General features: G+C 41.1%; 1 protein-coding gene across 1 annotated transcript in view; it reads right to left on the bottom strand.

Moving 5' to 3' along the window:
• Positions 1-22,496, bottom strand: part of KLF5 (KLF transcription factor 5) — a 31,369-nt gene that overhangs the window by 5,365 nt on the left and 3,508 nt on the right. Inside the window, exons 2-3 of the mRNA XM_069205284.1 lie at positions 20,474-21,344; positions 18,634-18,693 (exon numbers count right to left, since the gene is read on the bottom strand). Coding sequence (XP_069061385.1) covers positions 18,634-18,693; positions 20,474-21,344 — 931 coding nt within the window. The remainder of the gene's footprint in view (positions 1-18,633; positions 18,694-20,473; positions 21,345-22,496) is intronic.

Consider the following 22,496-nt stretch of genomic DNA (forward strand, 5'->3'; position numbering starts at 1 on the left):
TTTATGGTGCTTAAACCCACAACAGGCCCTGAAATACACGTGTCCATCTGCCTCCCTATTAACAGGCTGGTTAAAATAAAACAACTCTTTGCAGTACCTATTTTAGATCGGGCACTCAAGAAGTGAGATGTGGTTTTGTGTAGCTTGTTAGCCAAAGAGGAGATTCATATTTTTAATTGAGGAAAGGAATAAACAGATACTTTATTAAGGCTAGCAATCATTTATTTGCAAGATTTCACCTTTTCACGCAGTGTCTAAATGCTGAATAAGTGATATCAAGAGAAACCAGTGATATTTTCCTATGAAACCTAGCAAATAAATGATTTTGTTGGCCTATTAGGGCACACATTTCTTACTTTCTTTGGGTGAATATGTCAAATACACTTGAAATTTAGAACTGCTCCATTAAAGCACCTTTAAGCAAATGTGACAATAATAGCGCAAAACGGACAGAACAAAAACAGTTTACTGGCGTATGTTACAATGACCTCAAATAGGTAAACAACTCTCCTAACAGCCATGGCGGCTTATTGAGGAAAAGGGGAGAGGAATATCATGAACGCCACCACATCTTTGCCCCTTGTGATTGTTAGTTCCACTCTACCCAACTAAAATAGTAGAACAAGCATTTGCAATGCACTGGGTCTCGCATTTACTCGAGTTATAGCAACCAAACTCATGGGCGTGATTAAAAGCCCACAGAGAGATTACAAGATTACAACAGGGGCCAGAGCACTTGTGCGCGCTCGACCCTAAAAAAAAAAAAAGTATATTAGACTCTGCATATAAATATATATCACTTATTTCAGTGTTTTTACTGCCCAAAATGAAGTAGTACCCATATTTTACAAAGAACCTTGAAATACAAAAGGAGTTCCCGGATCCCTGTGATTTAAGGTTTGAATCATTAGAATGATGGCTCCCAAACCGCTCCGCACAGCTTCAGTATTGTCAGGGCCACCGAGATTCTGCAGCAATGGAGGACCAAATCATGCAAGAGTAGTTTAAATGATGAAACAAGAAAAGGCAAATTAAGCCGCACATTCACTGGCAGTGTTAACTTGATCCATTCGACCTAGAAAATTATTTTGGTGAAATGTTCATCTAATCTGTCAAGTGAAGCAAATCCATAATTACGTGGTAAACACCACAGCCACAGAATGGCATGATTCCAATGGTCCTAACCACTGATCTATTGTATTGTCTACCATTTATTCATGAATGGTAAACAAAACCTAACATTTCCAATGCCAATCAAAGCCTATTATTAGCTGCACATTGAAGACAGCAGTTTCAACAAGCTCTCACTTCTACAGACAGAATGTGTTTTTTCTTTAACACCACGATGGGTGTTTTTTCCTAAAATTCTACATTATTCACTATATAATTAAGCATTGTTCATTTTATACAGTAGACAACCAAACATCGTCCAGTATTTCATTTACTGTCCAATCAGAATTTCCGTTTCAACAAAAAACCTCTCCTTTCAAGCTAAGTGTCCCAAACTAAACATGTAAAATAAACATTATGTGATGGGTAACATGCAATATGGTTTTCAATGACACTTACAAACCACTCGGCCAGCGGTTTATGTCACCAGATGCCCTTGATGGCAATTATTCACCATATCTCATAATTACCCAGTATGCAATATATACATAAACACACGTGTGTTATAAGCCACTCAACATAAAATACTGACAAAACAAATGTTGAGTGGGGCTGTTCAGGTCAGCATACTGCTTAAACTTCTGCAAGCATACAAGATACCAAGCTACTCAAACTATTGCCCATGATGCAAGTTTATGACCAGGGACCCCAATTCTGAAATATAGCAGTTACACAAAAGAAACTGCTTTGAGATTCCATCACGCAGAAATTGTGTTTCTTATACTCAACAATAAACACCAAGCGTCTTCTATTTGCTACATGATCTATGACTGAAAAAGCATTTCTTCAGATGCGGAGGAAGCTGGTGCCATAATCAAGCCAAGTAGACAACTGGCCTTAATTCTCAAACCAGACAGATCACAAGTTATGGTATGTTTCAGGGAAACAAAACAAGGTCCTGTAAATTGCCCTTTTATGCGGCAAAGGTTTCACAAGCTCAGCTCTCAATTTGCTGAAATCTCTGCCACAATCACAAACTTTTATATACTCAAATATGTTACTGACAGGAAAGGTTTACAGAGCACAACTCTGGTTAACAATTGCATCTATCTGAGACATCGTTTTTCATGCTAGTCAATGAAGTCGGGTGCATTTATGGCCTCAAGCTAAATTTGCAGGTTTTTTTTCCTTTTATTAATAAAAAAAAAATGGAATTTGTACTGGAATTCCAAACAGGCCGGCCAAGGTTCCCATGAATAAGTCACGCAAAAAATACTATGGATAAGCATGAAATGTTGAACAACGGCATCAGTGACAAGGCATATCTGCTAAACTCTGGCTCACTTCAGTGTAATGCTTCTGGTGCCCAACGCACTAGTTGACGGTTCATAAAATAAGACTGGGGTGTGCAGTAGGGTGATCAACTCCTTCCAGGTCATTATTTAGTTGACACAGGAAGATTAAGTGACTTTCTCAGAAACACAGAATGCTGAGCTGATGCCAGGACATTGAACCTGGGACCTGGTTCTGCAATTCCAAAGTTTGCAGCTCTAGCCTTTCTGTCCCACGTCCTTTCCTATGCAACTAGCTCCTTTAGTTTTATAAAAAAAAAAAGTGTTAGTGTTGATGTGGCTGGAAAAATAAATAAATAATCATACCACCCTAAACAATGATGGCACAAATTACCAGTATACATTTTGCATTCCTAGTTCAGGAACAACAACTCCTTAGAGGGACCTTACTTGTTCTTTTACTCTACAGTGCATAGTGACTATCATGCTATCTGTAGTAACCATTTAGAGGCCCCCTTGACAAAGAAGAAGAAAAAAAAAAGGGCACAACCGACGGAGCCCAGAGCCATAATTAATCTCAGGTCAACATCGAGCTTTAAAATAACGCAACCCCTACCCGCTTTGCCCTATCCCAAAAATGAACTGCTCCAAGAGTAACAGTGCATCACACTAGACATGATATTGTGCATACTGGAGACTTAAGCAAAAACATGCAGGTCGGTATATGGAGTGATGGTAGACTATAAAACGACTGTAAATATCCGGTCTAAAAACCTCCAACCAGTGTACATTTCAGAGACTCGCACACTCCTGCCCATAATTAGAGGTGTTAGCGGTGACAGATCATAAATAATTCAGGCCCACGGTGGAAACACTACCGAGGTACTCGGATGCTAATGTGGGCCGTACACGGATCCTGACGGCAGATAAGGTCAGGCACATCTCGGGTCTGCCCGTTTCTCCACCTCTCGCAACGCCCGAGTGCCCCAAGCGAGTCTCCAGCACAGCTCTGTCTCGGGCCTTTTTAAATTCAGACATTGCCTGCACGTTTCTTATCTTTCAGCAAAGACAGAGTTCTGGTCCACTGGTAAACAAGCAGCAACAAGCTGGTTGACACGCACCTCTGTCAGCGGCCAAAAAACCACAGAGAACCGGCAGAGGCCCACTCGGTTAATGATGGGTAGATAAAAAGACAAAGCGAGGGGGCCTGTACAAAAGCTACCAGAAACCCTCCTCTATCTATCACTGAAAGCCATCGGAAAAACAACCTCGAGAAGTCAACCTTCCAGGTCAACAGGACTCTTATCAGCCATCAGATGTCCCTGGGGCGATATGGAATCCTCTCTGCGGCAGATTAACGGCAATGTTGAAAAAGGTCTGCGGTTTAAAAAGATTTCTCTCTATCAGTCATTGGTTTCACTCTCCCAAAAAGACAATGAAGGTAGTTAGGAGGGGCAAAAGTATGAAATTATCTATTATGCTTACTCCTAAACCAATGAGTACAAACGCAACCTCCAGCAAGTGCCCAGTTTCTCTACACCGATCCTAGTCGAATAAAAGGTTCCACAAAGTGGGCCGCCGTTTGAAATATCACCGTTTGGTGCGCGGGCACATCTAGAGGCTCCGTGCACACTAATCCTACATCTGGGCTCTGCGGAGTCCACGATGACGTTATGTTTGCATGAATTATTTGTGAGCCTTCTGCTGCCGAGCAATAGTGCTGTAAGCTCCGGGTCTGTTTTGGCTTCTTATAGAAATCATCAACCTTTAAGCGTGCATCAAACACCATATCGCGTGACAGCTGAAAGGCAGTATCACCTTTCCCTGTGAAGTGATGAAATAGAATACAAACCTCTCCTTTACGCAAGTATCAAAAGAAAGAAAAGGAAGCCAAAAATAGGAAAATATATACTCTTGTTATCTCACTGATACAAGACTTTCTGCCTAAGGAATATTTGCATTCTAGACTGACTGCGATATAAACAAGATTTAGCAATGGAGTGGAATTAGCATTTTAGATCTAAGAACGGATACAGAAATTCCAGTGGCACTGCACCACTTTGACGTAATTATGTGCTTTGCTGCAAATCTTAAGTAAGCGTCAAGTTCTTCATAATGCATCCAATAATGCAATGTAGCCGGGTGTTAAGCAACGCCAAATTTTGCAGAGGATGTGAATGAGAGACTCGAAAAGAAGAAGGACTTGTGCTAGCATCGCTCAGTTTGTCCAATCAAGGAATGCCACGAACAGAGCTATAGTCTCCAGGATATAAAATGCAATCATTTTATCAGCAAACTGCATCTCATCGACTTCTATCCTCAATGCGGTACGTCGAGGCGCTCATTTTTCCCAGAGGAGATAAGTGATTAACTTGGGATGGAAATGGAGCCAATCTTTACTGGATCTTCACACAGCTACAGGGGAGGCTCGAACCTAAGGGACCACATTGCAATTTCGAAATCAAAAACTATTCTGAAGACTTATCTGAGAAAGCCGCTGCTGCCACTGCCAAGGGAACCCTTTGCATCAGCTTGGTAGAGAGTTTGGAGGTATGTTTCATAGCTCTATGGATACGCGCAACTTCCCAAAAGGTGAAGGAAGGCATAAAAAGGCAAGGAGTTTTCTCTAGCCCAGGGAATATTTTGTTTCTGCTATAGTTCCATCCTGCTTGAAAGAGGAAACTGTGGTGTCACCATGGGAAGCCACACTGTCTAGCATTTCCCAAAACCCCAGACAAAATAAGAAAACAGTGGCTGCCTGGCAAGACAACAGTGTTGTGCCACATCATCCTTCTTTAACAAGATCTGCAAGAAGTAATGCCAATCGTTTTACCGTTCGTACTATCAATGAATAAAATAATGAACATGTATTAAAGTGGGTGTCCTAGCAATGGTCAGACTGTGATCCAAGATCTGTGAAACCAATTTAGGCTGAGAAAAGCCAAGTCATCGGTTGCTTCCTAAATGCTGTCCAATTCCTATGTAACCTGAGGGTATAAGATCATTCCAAAGTCTGGGATCTTTGCAGGAAAAGAAGCAGGCAAAGATTTAACTAGAAGCATAGTAAACTATGCTGGACAAAACATACTATGTGAAAGCAAGCATCAGAGCATTAGAACGTAGGTGTGAGTAAAGCAATGCAATAAATACAAATTACAGTTACATGGGTGAGATGTTAAATGCATGACCTGAAAACGATGCTTCATGACATAGGTCTGTGCAATGGTAGTGTGGCCGGTTATGGCGATAATGGTGTGCTACATTAAAGGCTCAAAATATGCCAGGCATCCCCATAACAATTAAGCTAAGGTTCAGTAATCAAATATTTGGGCAAGTTCAAATAGTATGCCAAAGTCCGGCTAGTAGGAAATGGTGCCATGAACCACCATTTCCCCTACCCTTTCTAAACAAAACAGGGTAATTTTTTAATCCCAAGCAACAGGAAGCAAGTGGAGATAGACCTGTTAATCTGAGCAAGTAATGGAGGACAAAAAAAATATATATATATATATATATTTGCACCACAGCCGTATACTTTGGATACAACATGAGATGGAGCTCCTCCAAACTTTAGAAATTAGGTCGTATCAGTTTTCAATTTAGGTCTGCTATTGGGCATTCATGCAGGAAAAACGTCATACATCCATGAAAAAAGCAAAAAGTATAAAGCATAGCTCTAGGCACCACAAATATTTAAAAGGATGGGTAGTGAGAGAAGAGCCCCGTGTACCCCTTCAACACAACTTAAATATTGAAACACATACATCCAATGAATACACATTTCTTTTGCCCAGGAGGCAGCAGGCCATGCTGCAGGATTGAGGCGGTGTACAATTGATGCCTAGCTGAGATTTTGCCACAAACGAACGCAGATCATGATGCTATTGCTGCTGGACTAGGTAATATATTATGGTTGTAGAATCTTACTTTAATAAATCATACACGCTCATAGCATTAGCATAGCCCCAGGCTAATATATCTAAAAACTGCAAACCATTATGTAGTCTGTAAGCCCAATGGCCATGGCCAAGTCCTCGGGTCAGTCTCCTGTGTATGTCGAAATATTACATGTTTATGTACAATTGGCAAACTATGGGTAGCAGCCGTTAGAAGAGGCTAAATGGAAAGTAATTGTCAGAGAAAACCCCAAAGCTTTTCCAAGTGAAACACAAGGTCAGCAAGTTAGTTGCACATAGTTTTGCGAGGTCAATCAAAGCCTCCCCCATTTGTGGCCTTGAAACTGATCATAGTTATCTTCAGATCCATAGGGGCTTGTACAACAAACCTGCCACCAGGACTCTGCGACATTCTAATGTTTTCTCAAAAGAGACATGGTGGGGAGGTTGTTTGTACATTTAATAATTAATCCACCCATGGTCACTGAGCAAAACCGGACTGGAAGGAAAAAAAGTTATGAATGACTCATGGACCTGTGCAATCGAGAAAAAGAAGAAATTTAATAAAAAAAGTGCTTTCACTGCTCGGGTTGTACCAAGTTATATCTTGCACTTCATATTATAGGACAGGCGTCAGCAAGACTAACGCACATATTTGTTTTATGTAGAGCTATGCCCCTGGCACTCCTTGGAATGACACCAAAATACCAGGCACTTATCCGAGGGAAATTACTACTATAGGTGTCGCATTTTTTTCCATTTTAAGCGTTGCCCTAACGTGCCTATAAACATAGAGCAGTTCTACTGTTAATGTTGTACAAGGAGTTGTAACTTTTTCTTCTGTGCTAAAGAAATCCCTAGAACTTAAGTGACAGAAATAAGTCAGGATGAACTTCTCAAACGTTGACCCTTGTGTCAACTTTGACCAGTGTCTGCTCTAAACGGCTGCTGGTGGCAAAGCCTGGAGACATTTTATTGCCCTGTAATTATTATTGTCCATGGGTCTCCATTATTACCTAGCAGCACAATACTGGACATTCCCTGCAGTTTACAGGGAAAGACAAACCTGTTCTTGAACATGTCTTCACATAGCTATTAGAATTTGAAACAGGTCGGATTCACACCGGGTCCAGAGGGCCTTTCATTGTTCTTCAGTTGATACATTGAGGAGCACTGATTGGAGTTAGTTTGAACACCTGTCGCATACAGCAGTTTGAAGCTGCAAGACTGTGGTAAGTCATGTCAACTTTTAAGTTGTTATAATTATCAGAGACATCCCTGTGAAAAGGCGAGGAACGTCACCTACAGCGTTAGATTGCGCTCGACCTGGAAAGATGAAAAGTGATAAAGACAGGATATCTCGGCAGGGTGTGTGCTGGATAAATACCTGGTAAAAAGCAACCGATTATGAAACGCAGGTTTCAAAAGAGTGTTAAGTGTGCAAGTACATTCCCACCCTCAATTCTGTTCCATTTTCCGGGAGAGTGTAGACTCCCCTACACTGGCCTGGGGGCAGGCACCATCAATTTTAAAAAGGATAAGGTTATGAGATAGCGAGCAGCTGCCCAATCTTCAATACAAGCTGCATGTGTGGCTTTTGTTTGGCTGCTCTGCAGTGCCAGACTTTGGACCTTGCCTCTTCCCAACAGTTATCTTTCATACATTTATAAGCCATAACCATCGCCTCTGAGACACCTCAAAGAGTAGCTGGACAGATTCTACTGAACGCATTTGAGTTTTCAGCATCCACCCTGCGCTGCTGGCACAGCATTGAGTTGGTATGTATAAAAATACTTTTGCTGCTGATCACAACGCTTAGCTAAGAAAAGCATAAATCACAAGCATTCATGAGCTGATGAAGCCTGTACAGATAAACAGAGCCAGAGGAACCCTGAACTGAGATGGTAGGTGAAGAGTGGCTAGAAATCTCCACCATCACCATACAGACCCTAAATCTTGCTAAGACTGATAACTACCCAAAGCCTAAAAAAATAAAAGAAAAAAAGGGCGGGCGATAATGGTATAGGGATGATACACTGACTAAATCCAATATCACCCAGGAAATCGCCTCTCTGAAATGGAGTTCCCAGATCTGGCCGTGTGCATGCACACCAAGGTGGGAGGGCCACGGCTGAGCAGCTAGTTATGTAAAATCATACCGTATGAAATCAAGCACTGAGAACGCTTTGGTTTCTTCAAGTTGGCTCACCTTAAACAGGAAATGGCTTTACATTTTAAATAAAAGAAAAGCATAATTTAATTCCCCGCCTTTTCCCTCCATAAATGTAGGTTGTTAGAGTAACAACAGAATAGGTATTTCAATTTAATGTGGGTAGAGTAGGCATGATCTTTAAAAGTGACATGCTGGGAGGGCATTTCAGCCTACCACCCTGGATGCTTCACACCAGATGCACCCAGGACTTTCCGCATGCAAGAACAAAGTAAGCCGTGGGACAAAGAGGAAAACATGGCTCAGCAAATTAGCAACTGCTACTGACAAATAAGAGGCCAGTAAAGTACAGGAAAATTTCGAAGTGGCACCACTATTTCTTTGTTGGGAACGCCTGGTTAGGTAGGTTTCCTAACCGCTTGATTACAGCAATTTGAATGCCCTTGTTTCCGGCAGACAAGTTTACCAATAACCGTTTTCTTTTTTTATAGTGCGACCTCAGTCAATACCCGTGTATTAACATGCAGTCTTAAAAGTTTAAAAAATATATAGTTTAAAACAAGGTTTAAGAGCCTGTATTGTGGGTCAAATGACATGTGATGTCGCCTGTACCACCCCAATAATAAAGGTAAAAGGCCGGCAATGCGTAAGTGAACCAGTGTATTGGTTGGCCCTCTTTCTGTTTAAGTTATATTACCGGGTGTGGAGAGGGGGGTTTAGGTGATAGAAAATGCCCAACAAAACAGATTATCTGCATGGAAATAAACCGTGGCGCCAGGGTGGCTTTGAAAGATATGGTGTAGGTTTTGAGAAGTAACATTTTATGATCAAAGCAAAAAGCACCGGCTGGTTGTTTTATAGAAGTGACTGCAAGTTCACTGCCACCATTAAAGTCTTCAGCAAACAGCAGTGACCTATACTATGTGCCAATCAACCAGGACACTCGGGATATATGTAAACTGTTTTTGTGGCAGCCCAACTAGCTGGTTAAATCCCCTTTTGTTCGAAAATGTAATATTTTTACACACTGATACAAAATCCACACCTGTAATGTATCCCAAAGGGAACTCACAAATATTCTCCTCTGTTCCTTTCATGTCTTCTCTGAAAACGAGTTCTCACAAGTACGAATTATCAATGTCAATTCTTTCAACTTTTTCAATATGAGCTCTGAAGCTTAGAGTCTTCAATGGCACAAAACGAAAACTCAAGATAGCAAAGTTCTTGAAAAAATATATGTTGTCAAGGTCCAAAAAAACAACTGTATCGTTTTTCTTCTTCAAGGACCTCCCCTGTTTTCCGTGCAACTCCCAGCGGATTTCTACGGGTTTCTTTCGGGACAGCAGAGAAATCCATTAAAAAAAATACCAGAAATCGCGGATAAGAATCTTATAGACCTGTCTTTTATGTTTCCCAAAAGAGCTGCTATAAAGTAATAAAAGTAATAGGGCAATAAAACGTCATAGCAGCCAAAGGGAAATTACTAAATGACTAGTAACAGCAGCGCCCTACAGGGAAAGAGCATGACAATATATGATTTTTACACTTTTCTGTAGGAAGCCCACGGGACTGGACGTTGTGTCCGTTAAGAGTAAGTACCCACAAAACACCCTCAATAACGAACAAGGCAGTCTTGAGAGATCAGCTCCCGGAAAAATTTGCATATCACCTTTCCCATCTTAGTTGAGACTGATTACACCCCGGAGCTCAAGTTGCATGGCCTAGACAAACAAGCCTGTGGGGTTATTCGTGTGGAGACAACGCTTTTGCTATATCCAGCCATCAGTAACAACATATCCCCTTGTAGGTTTGCTCAGAGAAGAAAACCAATTAAACTCACTCAAAAGCTCTTTAGGGAGGCGAAATACACTAAATAAACACACGAAAAGTCTAGGGATTTTCCAGCACAAAGAAAATCCACGCATGTCTGTTTTGACTTCTCCTCGGAGACAAACTTTACCTGGGGCTCTATTTATTTTCAAATGACAGACTGAGGAGGGTCATCGTGAACAGGTGCTTTAATGGCATTTTCCAAAAAAACAAGATTAGTGAGAAAATGCAGCTCTAGAGCCCGCCATTAAAGAGCGGGTTCAACCAGACAGACGAGTCTGCAATCCTTGCCTAAAGGCAGAGAATCAGATATTAGAAGCTTGGTTAAAATTGCATGTATTGTACCTTTCATTACAAGGAGACTTCCTGCTGTAGACTGCTTCATCCACCCTATTCCACTTTAGAGATTATACATGTTTGTATCTCCCTGGGTACAAAGCCTGGAGTAACACTGTGGTGTGGGTGATTTCTCCTCTACAGATTCCCGAAATAACTCTGATATCCAAGTAAGATTAAAAAAAAAAAAAGCAGAAAGATTCCTGGACATTGGCACACGGTTTGGAACAGCCTTCAAGAAGTGCTATGTCTCTATAAATAAGTCAGATTTTTTTTCTACACAAGTACAGCCTGACTAAACATGCCTATGAGCTAAAGGTGTATAGCTTGTTGGATCCCCCGTTTCTCATTGTGCGTATTTACAGGAGCTATCGTTTGCGCATGCACAATACAACAGAAAAATACCTAAAAGACAGCCCTTCGAGTGGCAGATCAGGATTTTGGGACCTTGCATTTACCAGGGTATTTCAAATGTTTCTGGATAACTGAATTTGACATTCTGAGACTCACAGCACAGAAAGCAAGCGCCACCAGGACGGTTTGGAGCTTCTGTTTTACTTATATGAGCCTTGGGGCACAATCTGCTACTAACTACCCAGTAAAATGCCGGAGCATGGAAAACGCAAAGTTACACCACGATCCAATACTGAACTGACAGACTACCCCACCGCTCAAACTGGGCACAACTCTTGGTAGGAAATGGGCAACTCAAGGGAGGAAAAAAAAAAAAAATACACCCCTAACAGACCACACAAACAGGCACACATGCACGGAATGATCTGGATTTTCAGCTAAACTGGCACTGTGGTCTCAGGATTCAGAAACTGTAGTCCTTGCTTCTTTTCTAGAGAACTATGTTTGTTATCCTGTCCAAATCATCATTGTCTAAATACTAGATAATACTGAATGTTAATGGAAACTGTTATATAAAAATGTACATTGACAATTATTACATCCATTTGTTTCCTGTCTGAGTACTGGATGTTCCTCACAGAAAGCAGCTTTAGCGAGATATGTGGACCCTATCCTCATGAAACATGGTTCAGGACCACCATGTGCATTACACATACCACTCGTGCCACAGTGCCCTACTAAAGATCTTTAGTAATATTTGTGTCGTTTCTTCGGAATGTACACAGAGAGAGAAAGCATGGAAAACAAAAAAGAAAAGAGACTGTCACAAGTGGAGATTTAGTTCGGACACATTTAGAGAGAACGTATTTTGTTAATCTATAAAACAAGTGGATTGTGAGCAAGGGGGGATCTGAATTCTCTGCACTAAGAAAAAAATATCTGCCTGGATTTAAAAGTGTGTGAATCTCATTCAGCAAGAAAGAATTTCAGCTATCTGCAGAACTGTCTTGACAACGTCCACTATCTTCACTTGGCATGCCCTTCCCTCGCACTATTTTTTTAGATTACCGGGGTAATTTGTGTTTTATATATAGTGAGGGGGTATTAATGGGAGTTACAATAAGTTATTGTCACTCTACAATTGTGTCCTGTTATAATTCCATTACTTTTACACTACTAAAGTAACGAAAATCGAAAAGTAAACCCAATCCATGCTATGTGTACACACTGAAAATATATACAATACACATAGCTAAATAAGGATTCAAGGCCTATATTGCTTTGGATGTATACTGGTAAATGTAAATGACCAAGAGAGATGGAAAAGGTGATAATCAGAACAACTTAGTGGTATATTGCCTTACAATCTACAGCTGTTGCGAGACAAAAGTGTATCTTGTTGTCAAATGTGTGCCACTATCACTAGCTTGTTGTCACTATCACTATTTAGTGTTGTGTACAACACTGCATGTTGCCTTCAGCAACTTCGGATCTCTGGCAGATGAAAGTTACAGTTTGACTGTAAAAGGGAAAGTCAAGGTGCAATTGGGATGGCTGAAAAAGCAAGTACAATTTTCTTCAGCACTACTTTTGTTTCAAGGCAATCTGTGTTGACAGTTAGCCTGAAAGGTTTCATCTCCAGGAGTACCTGGAGCTGTACACGTGTGTGCGTCAGTGTGTGTGTGTGTGTGTGGGGGGGGGGGGGGGAGGGGGGAGGAAATCATCTCCAAGACTTGGGTTAAGGGAGCACCACTGTCTCGGACCTTGCACATTAACAGATCTGTCCCAGGGTTCAACTCACTTGAAGGAACACAGGTTAATCTAATGGGTCAGACCTAGTTCGAAGATCTCGAGTGGGGATTTGTTGAGGTGCCAGCTTCTGCAGGCAAGTGGGACCTTTTCCCCTGGTAAGTTTAGTGCCAATGACAATGTATTTAAAGTTGGTGCATATAATCAAATTAGTAGTATCTAGTCTTAACGAGCTATGTTATGATACATTTTTATTATGAGTAGCCCTAGACACAGATATATCAATATTTAACAAGTAGGATATATATATACATATATATATATATATATATATATATATATATATATATATATATATATATATATCATACATACATACATACACACACACATATACATATACATATATATATACACACATATACATACATACACACCTGAGCTCATTTTAAGGCTTGGTGACTTGTTAAGTTGACACCTGATCAATTCCCCTTTAAGCCTCCATTAATTAAAAGAAAATAAATAGACAACTCTGAAATAAATTTTAATATTATTCAACATGGCTCTTTAGGATCAGCTTCCTGGGACATTATGTAAATCAAACTAATGACTTTTTATAATGTTATGGTTTAACAGTCAATACCGAGAGTCTGCAAGAGTCAAAAGCATCAAGACATGGAAAGTTACATGTGGCTTTGCTTACGTGTATTTGGAGCAAAAGTAGCCTGGACTGACAGTGGCACAGTCCTGCACCGCTTTAAGGCTTACAAAGCAGGAGACTGATTCTTTACCAGCCCTAAAGAGCCACTGGAGGTCAGGCATATGGATAATTTCTCCTTGGCGATCTCCGTCAGTTTATAGTAACAGCCCATAACTTGGCCTCCGTTCTGTTTGACCGCCAGAATCCAATGTATTCTGAACACGGCTGCTCCGTTGCTGACCCACACTAGGCGTCAAGATCGCATTACACCAAGCCTGCAATGCCCTCTTTGGTTGCCAGTCACATAGAATGTGAGATTTAGGTACTTCTGTATAGTACATATTGCTTTTCATTATTTCGCCCATCCCCTCCCATTTCTCAGTGACTATTTTAATCGCAAGGTATTCCCGGATATAAAGGGTGGAAGCACAGCTTTCCCTGTGCAGGCCCCACCTCTGTACAACAGAACCGCATCCCCCTTTAAAAAGGTTACAAACATATGTCACAAAAACCACAGATTTGTCACCCTAATCCAGAGGTCTTCAAACTGGGGGGGGGGGGGGGGCCTTGGGGTGCCTCAAGCGATCCCAGGGGGGGCGCCAAAAGTCTGTCCAAAATAAATATTATGTAGATAACATGCCTTTGTTTTAAGCAGAAGCATGTTATTGCAGTTTTAAAAAGGTAACAGTACTCAACTGCAATTTTTAAATAAGTTTAGACCTATTTAAACATTGCCATCTTTCTAAAATAATTGTGAAACATTCTGAGGGGGGGGGGCTGCAATGGCTTTTTTTTTTCAACTGGGGGGGGCGTGGCATTAAAAAGTTTGAAGACCACTGCCCTAATCTAATATCCTTGTGTTATTTCTGCCATTCGAGAAAGGAAACGTCAGGTTTTGCTACTTATGTTGCACCTTAAAAGTAACAGAGTTACATAAGTGCCATTTAACCTATGGCTTTGAATCAGGAACATGCTTCTAAAGTAGGAAGGTGTAATGTTGAATGGTTAATGTGTTACTTTTCGAAGCCTTTCCCTTCATTCAAAAATAAAATATTAATTTGTTTGAAAATTATTACTCCAAAACTTGTGTGTGGAATAATCTGCAGCTGAGCGATGTATGGGTTGGTGTGCTATAATAATGACTAGAATGCAACAAGTAGCAAGGCCTTAGGCCCATTCCTGAAGGGTCAAAGGTCATCATTGTGGCGCCCAAGACTCAGTGTCAACACTTTCTATTGGGTATTCCAAAGCTGGCTGCAGGAAACAAGACATGCAGGATTCCTTGTCTACATAGTTTTTGTTTTCCACACCCTATAATCTGTGTCCGACAAACCTTTTCAGCAGTTAGTGTTTGCACTGTGGCGTTTTTTTAGGCAGGTCAGACATCTCGCGCATGGAACACACACCACCTCCCAACTAGTGGCTGCAGACAACCCGTGCACGGGCACGGGATGCCTCTCTTGGCTAAATTGGAAATGGAAATTGACGTTTTCCGACAAACCATCGAGAAAAGAGCAATGCTTCCAAAATAGCGAGTTGCTCCACAGGCAGCACGCCCAAAGTTCCGAGTACCATATGGTTAAACTGCTATTCTAAGATTAGACAACAAACACTACGTGAAACCGATATTAACAAAGGCGGAAAGTAAAGACAGACACAGTTGACCAAAAATTAAACACTTAAATGTAAATTTCTGGCAATCCTGCATTGCCGTTAGTTTTACAATCTGTACTGGCTTCTTCAAAGTTACTTTCTAAGATTCTTTAACTTGAAAGGGATCCCGGCTACATGCAATGAAGCCATGTTTCCGTGCGCGCACCACAATAAATGGACAGTCACAATGGCGTGCCGGTTTCAAAGCCGGGATATTTACCACTTTACAGCGGGCCGGCTCTATTCACAGGGCGCCATGTGACCTTTGTTCAATTCCTATTCATATTTTTACTGGGGCTGTTACAGAGATAACCGGCTCATTTATCAAAATGAAATTTCCATAGTAACATATAGCCTCGAGATATTCTGTTGCTTTAGACACATCCAACAATCCATTCAAACTGCCGAATGCAAGGCCCGGTCTCCATGGCGACGGGCAGCACACGGTTAGATCATTGCTTATGCTAGCAAAGTTTTGTTGTGTCTTTCTTTGAAGCTCTGGCGAGATAGTGCCATGCAGTGTGCACAACACGGTTCGGCCTTTGCCGCTACAACTCCCGCCTGTTTACAAATGCAAAATGTAGACCTTTGCAAGTAAGGCTATGAAAGACGGGTACCGTCGGCCACACTTTTCAAAAACATTTTTACTGTGCTTCAGAATAATAAAAAAAAAAAAAAAAAAGACAACCTCCGTGAGATTCCCACAAGCCCGCTTTGCTGCGTTATTTGGCCTAAGGGCGTTCCTCCCATGCTTTTACATTCATGTATTTTATAAGTCAGCATGCCCTCCATGTATGGAGCAGTGGAAAACAATTCTTTGTACAATTTACTGGCTATTACAAACACACACCTGCCTCGGCACACACATATAAGTACATATACACACGCCCACTTCATATAGGTTGGCCCTCAACCGATTTATGGCCCCAAAGAGAAGTAGTACAAACAGCAGACGTTCGCAGACTACATTTAAGGAATACACAGCACAGAAGGTACAGAAGCCGCCATTTCAAACAGGCGACTTCTCTTCCTCAGTGGCCGAAGCATTTCAAGGACTATTACAGCTAGACAACCACAAACATTTTTAGTACCTTCCTACCAACACAAATTAACCTTGAGCTCAGTGCACGGCTTCCATCTGGTTAGAAGAAGCCAGGCCTCAAGGATGCTGCCCAGCAGTTAGGGTGGTGTCACCAAGCTGATGCTTTCCCTGAGGATGGAGGAAGAACATTTTTTACCCATATTGCAACTGTCAATGCCACGGCGCTGCCCAAACGGACATTCCTGTCAGTAGACAGCCGACTGGAGCCACAGGCTGCAAAATAAGAAACAGAAGCTGCATTGCACTTCCGATCTCACCACATCTCCTGCTCCCAACAACAATGCACCCCCTTTTTAAGTTACTGACTACCTGTTCAGGGCACTGAAGCATTCTTCAGGCAGGCGGTCTGAAACACCCAAGAGTTCATAGTTAATGGTAAAAGAGAAATACTACCCTAGCCTGCCCCGAAACAGGAATGACACTCTCAAATTAAAAAGTGAGGGAGGCTGACAAAGCAAACTAATAGCTGTATGGTGCGGACCCAAAGACCCTCCATATATACTGGCTGGGTTCTGTGCAAGAGATTTGGCAATCAGCTATAGCTTTTCGTAGCCAGACCTCGATAGTGTTGTGGAGGAGGCAGCAGGAGGACCCGTACTAATAGTTGCATACTGATTCCAATTAATCGGATAGGTTGTTCCACTCCAAACATTTCAAATGATGAGCTAAATTAAGGGCTCTTGCTACAGGCAAATATACGTTTGAAAATTCAGACCTGGGCAGAATATGCTGCAGTAGTAAAGGAGAATCGTAACAGGTTTTTTTTTTCTATAGGTTCTACGTAGGTACCATTAACTTGACCAGCCCATAGTAAAAGCATTTTTTTTTTTTTTAATTGCTTGTGACTGGCCAAATTGCAGAATCTGTGCATAATTGTTACAAAAAGTACAAATAGCACACCTGAAGACTATGCCATGCACTGCAAGCAGGAACTTCACTTAGTGGCTGGCTGAAGACCCAATCCTCTACACAGCACTTATGAGGCACAGCTATGGACGATGCCATTGGGGGTACAGAGGGAAGTAGCTAGAATATATAAAAAAATCTAGGAAACATCTAGATGTAAAAATAAAAAAAAGACAATGTTTTAAATTGTCGTCTTCCATCCAGCAGCTAGTTTAAATCTCAAAATAATACCTATAACATGTTATATATACATGCATCTATTGTCTAAATAAGGGGTAGGCGGACTTCAAGTGTCTTTAAGTGCAGACAGGCATGTACTTCGGAACTTTTTATGGGCGCAATGGTGAATTCTGTATTATAAAAGTGCTAAAACTGGAAGTAAAAAACAAGTTTGTGTTTTTAATCTATGGGATTTTTTTTTAATCAATGTTCGCCCAATTTAGGATGTGCAACAATATGCTATGTGAAGATTGGTGGCGCCTGACAAAAGAAAAAAAAAAGAAAGAAAGAAGCACACCCATGGGCAAAATGTTATTTCTGGAAGAAAAAAAAAAAAAACAATGTAAAGGGCACCTTTTTTGTTCTGGTACGACGCCTGTGGCCCTTTCAGCTGATTCACAGAAAAACTAGTCACGTCCTACTCAAGCTAACACAAGTGTTTATTTGCTGTCATTTTTGGGCACAAGTCATGTATATACATACACAACACCCACACACTCCCTTCTCCACTGCGGTACAGGCCTGATTCAGACATAGGGCAGTGCAAATATAAAAACATCACTAGAGATCCTCTGCATCAAACTGAATACTAGGAAACGTCATTAAACACAAAACATGAAAAAATATTTTTTAAATATTTAAAGAAAATCCACTAACGAATTACTACATTTCGCACTTACAAAGTTAACCTGATTCACATGGAATATAGATGAGGAAAATACTTCCTATTCTGTGGGCTGTAGTTTAACTGAGATTTTCTGAAACTTTGCTCCGTTTGAATACAATCTGAGGATGGAGGAGGGGTCCATTGTTGGCGGGGGTGGGGGTGAGAAGGGGAGGGAAGGGGAGGAGGAGAGCGGACGTTACAGGTAAAGCCTCGGCAAACCAATACTCTCTTTGTACGCAATAGTTTCTCAGCTTTGGTTTACTATCCAAACAGCATTAGTGTCTCAATAGCCCAGCAGAAACCACATGTCAGTGCTGTAGTGGTAATAATACATGCTGTGTGTATAATGCTATCTCCAGAAAGCAACCACCCTCACTCTGCCTTAACAGTTCTGAAGTCCTACAAAGCAACGCCAAACAGAAATGGCCTCAAGATAAATGAGGGGGGATTACTCTCCAGTGCAAAGTGCCCAGGTGATTTAACTAAACTGTCACCAGCTACAAAGCCCATTCTGCGAAATTAGGCCATTAATGATCAGTCAGAAAAGGGGAAACACAAAGATAAAAGGACAGCTCCAACTATAGAAGAGCAGCTTCATCCCTGGTAATATTTAAAGAACTCCATGAGCGAGCCAGTGAAAAGTACATACCGGTGTGTGTTCTTAGGTGAGCTTTTAAGTGAGATGACTTTGTGTAGACTTTTGTGCATCCTGAAAACAAACAAGGGAAAGAAAATTATAAATATGAAAGGGGTGAAAAGCACACTGATGACAAAAACAAAAGAACAAGTTAGCCAACATTTAAGAAAATGATGTATTATGCTCATTTATTTCATGCCAAAAAGTTTCAGAAGTTTCATGCTACAATCTTAGGGCCTTGCGCCTCAAAGATCAAGTTAGCCAACATTTAAGAAAAAGCTGCATTACAGTCAATTAGATGATACCAAGATTTTTCGGAAGTTTCATGCTACAATCTTACAGCCCCGTGCAAGAAGGTCGATTCTAAAAGTAACTCTCACATGATTCTCCAGGATTCATTAGTCCTGATCACTTTCATTTGCCCCTAGACAGTCCAATATTTTTTTGGTAGAGAAAAACCACAAACTTCCACTTAAGTGCTCATCATGCAAAACAAAAACACCTAAGGTCACAGTGTTTATACTACAGAGTTCAGCATTAAACCAGCAAATACGATCACCTGAATTCGATCTCAGACTAGATGTTTTACGGAGTAGGTAACAAGGAACTCAAACTAACAAGGATGGTTTTTCTTTGCACAAACAAGTTACCTTAAAAGATTTTGTGAAGCATCAACATTATTTTGATGCTGTGTCAATGGATACCAAAAAGGACTACAAGTTCACCGGAGTTGCCAGTTAAGTACCGAAAAGAACACTAAAATATTTCTTACTGTTTTGGTGGATCCAACAGCTGTTCCTAAAAAAAAAAAACTAGTCATTTGCCCCTGAGCATAATTTGGTCCTGGTGTATAGAAAGGAGTTGTCCTTTAACCTAGGGCACAAATGGTGGTACATAAGCTTCTCTCTCCCTTAGGTTCCCTTCACAAAATGTTAGCATTAAGATATGCTGCCAAAGAGACCGATAGTAACATTTACTGTTGTATCTACTAAATGTACGTGGTTTTCTCGATTAGCTGGTGCTAGAATCAGTCATGTATCACATTTGCTTTGTGTACACAAACATGATGCAATCACGACAAGCTCTGGTAAGTGGGAGTGAGTCGTAGTTTTCTGCACTGTTATATAAGCCAAGGTTCAATTATGCAGCACACGTAATTATTACAGATTTAATTTCATAGTGAACTTCTACTATCAATATTATCCGTCTGCATTTTGTAGCAAGCAGTCCTATTGTAGGTACTCTTAAAATCCTTTCTAAATTGGGCCCCCTAACATCTAAAATGGGAATAAAATTGGAACTTTTATATACAATTAGTAGAAATAGAAAAGACTGCACCTTTTGGCATTTTTTACAAAGTTAGCTGGACGTGTAAGCAGTTCAAAGCACATGTGACAGTACATAAGAGTACTCCTGTAATACTAGTTCGGATATTCATAAATGGTTTTCTCAATCAATATTACATACACATATATATATATATATATATATATATATATATATATATATATATATACACACACACACACACACACACATTTTACATCCGCTAACCCATACTCAAATCCATTACAGGTCAATAATATTATGATGATTTGTGACAAAATGCTTGTCTTGATTTGGAGTCCGGTGGTCTGTGGAAATTCAAAGACATCAGGCAACCACTAGGTCAAAATACAGACCGTGTCCATCAAAAACATTACTGGCCTAACAGCTATAATTGTGGTACTTCTCTTTTCTCCTGTCTTCCTCTGCAGGCCTGCTCCTAGAAAAGTGTTTTTCATTTATTTTCCACTGACTTGCCCTAAACATTTCAACCCTAAAAATCATCACTGTAGCATGACAATCTCACCTGGATAGTCGCAGTAATGTATTCGTCTCTTTTCGAGGTCGGGGTTGCTCCGCCGGTTGTACTTGACTGGCTGTAGTGGTTGGGAAGGAACAGGCAAGGCTGCTGGTAAAGAGGGATTATGAATGGCCATCTTAGACGCAATGGTAGCTGCATAGGATGGGGGTGGATTTAAGTTCTGCAGTAGCTCAGCTTGTCTTTCCGGGCTGCCAGGCTCAGAGCTAGGGGGTGAAGGAGGGAAATAGGTGCCCTCCTGCTGCGGCTGCTGAAGGAACTGGGTGGGCATAGTGTATGAGCAGGGGGGCATTCCCTGGAACTGTTTCATTGCAGGCTGCTGGGGTACCGGTGGACTGAGCGTGTTGCTGTATTCTGCCATGGCGGCAGACATGGTCACGTTGTTGAGAGTGTTCAAGGCAGCAGCTTGAGAAGCTGGGTTGGACATGTCCATGTCAGGGGAGCTCAGGAGCTGATAGAGCTGGCCCTGCTGGCTATTCATGGGGAGGTGAAGCTCTGGGGAGGGGAGCTCCTGCTTGATGAACACACTGTTGACATCGGCATTCTGGTGGGAGCTGAATATACTGGTGAACTCTGGCAGCGCCTGGGTGGGGACCGTGTCGTTCTGCTGGCTGAACATGGTGTCGGGTTCGGTCTTGATGTGGGTCACTCCAGGCCTCTGCGGTTTGTAGAGGCCGGTTCTCAAGTGGGTGATGTCAGGTAAGAAGACGTTCATGTTGATACTGTAAGGAAGTCCATCGCTATCGCAGAAGAACTGGTCGATTCCTGAGGCACTGTCCCTTCGATACTTCTTCTGTTCCGACACTACCGGTGGTGGGGGAAGGTGTGGTAACAAATACTTCTCCATTTCACATCGGGTCTAAATGACAAAGAGAGAGAAGTGGGCATTTTTACACCATTACAACTGTAAGATTGTCATTATGTCAAAAAAAAAAAAAACTGATTTTATTCCCAGCCTAGCGCTTACAGTGAAACTTGCAGGGCCCAAACACAACCAGAAAAAGATATAAGGTTTCATCAATTTCACAGGTGTGAAAAGTAATTGTGGTTATCACATCTGGCCTGATTGATAACATCAGGTGTCTCTCTCCCTCCCCCCCCCCGACAACAACTAAATGTTTAGGCAGAGATAGGCCTTTAGAAAACTAACAAAAAAATAAAATAAAATAATAATCTTGTTCCTTCAGCATATCCGAATCGCAATGTGTGGGACTACTTAATAGCACTCACATACAAACATTGCAACTAGCTCACAGAGGCCATGTCTGTCAGCTTATTGAATTCAGCCTTTGTTGTTCTACCTGAAAGGAAATGTGCTTTTACAAACTTTATCATGGAAAACATCTCTGAAGATGTCATTTGGCAGCATTGTATTCTGGCAAGACTGGCATAAACAGCTGGCCGTGGATCCCCACTTTTTATCCTTCAAAATGTGTAAACCTGGGGTCTCCATCCTTTTCTGTAACAAGAGCTACTTAACTTTGTTGAAAATAGCCCCAAGCTACCAATGACTGGCAGCTGTTGCAGTAGTGAGCATATCAGTGACAGACAACAGAGGCAACACCCTGCAGAATTACATGTAGTGGCTATTCAGATGTAGGTCACAATATTGACTGATGCCAAATATTAAATATAGCATATTTGCTAATATAATATTATCAAAGAACATATGTGGGTAAGTACTGATTTACTATTCTAAACTCTACATATCTTAAAGATAGATGATATAGATATATATACACACACACACACACACACTCAAGATAAATAGATATGGAGCCAAGAACGTAAATAAAACTATACTTACATTCAACATACTGTGATAGTCTATATTCTGGATACAATATTTTGGTTGGACGATAATTCAAATTTGATATTGTAGTTGAACACCAACCACCCCAGCCCTTAAGACAGGTTTACTAATAGTGTCAGGAAAAGTTTTATCATAATGAAATGCCTCTGCATGACTAACGACAATCATAATTATTCATTGGTACACAGAAAATGTTGA

This window comes from Pleurodeles waltl, chromosome 8, assembly GCF_031143425.1.
Source record: "Pleurodeles waltl isolate 20211129_DDA chromosome 8, aPleWal1.hap1.20221129, whole genome shotgun sequence".
Taxonomy (NCBI): Eukaryota; Metazoa; Chordata; class Amphibia; order Caudata; family Salamandridae; genus Pleurodeles; species Pleurodeles waltl.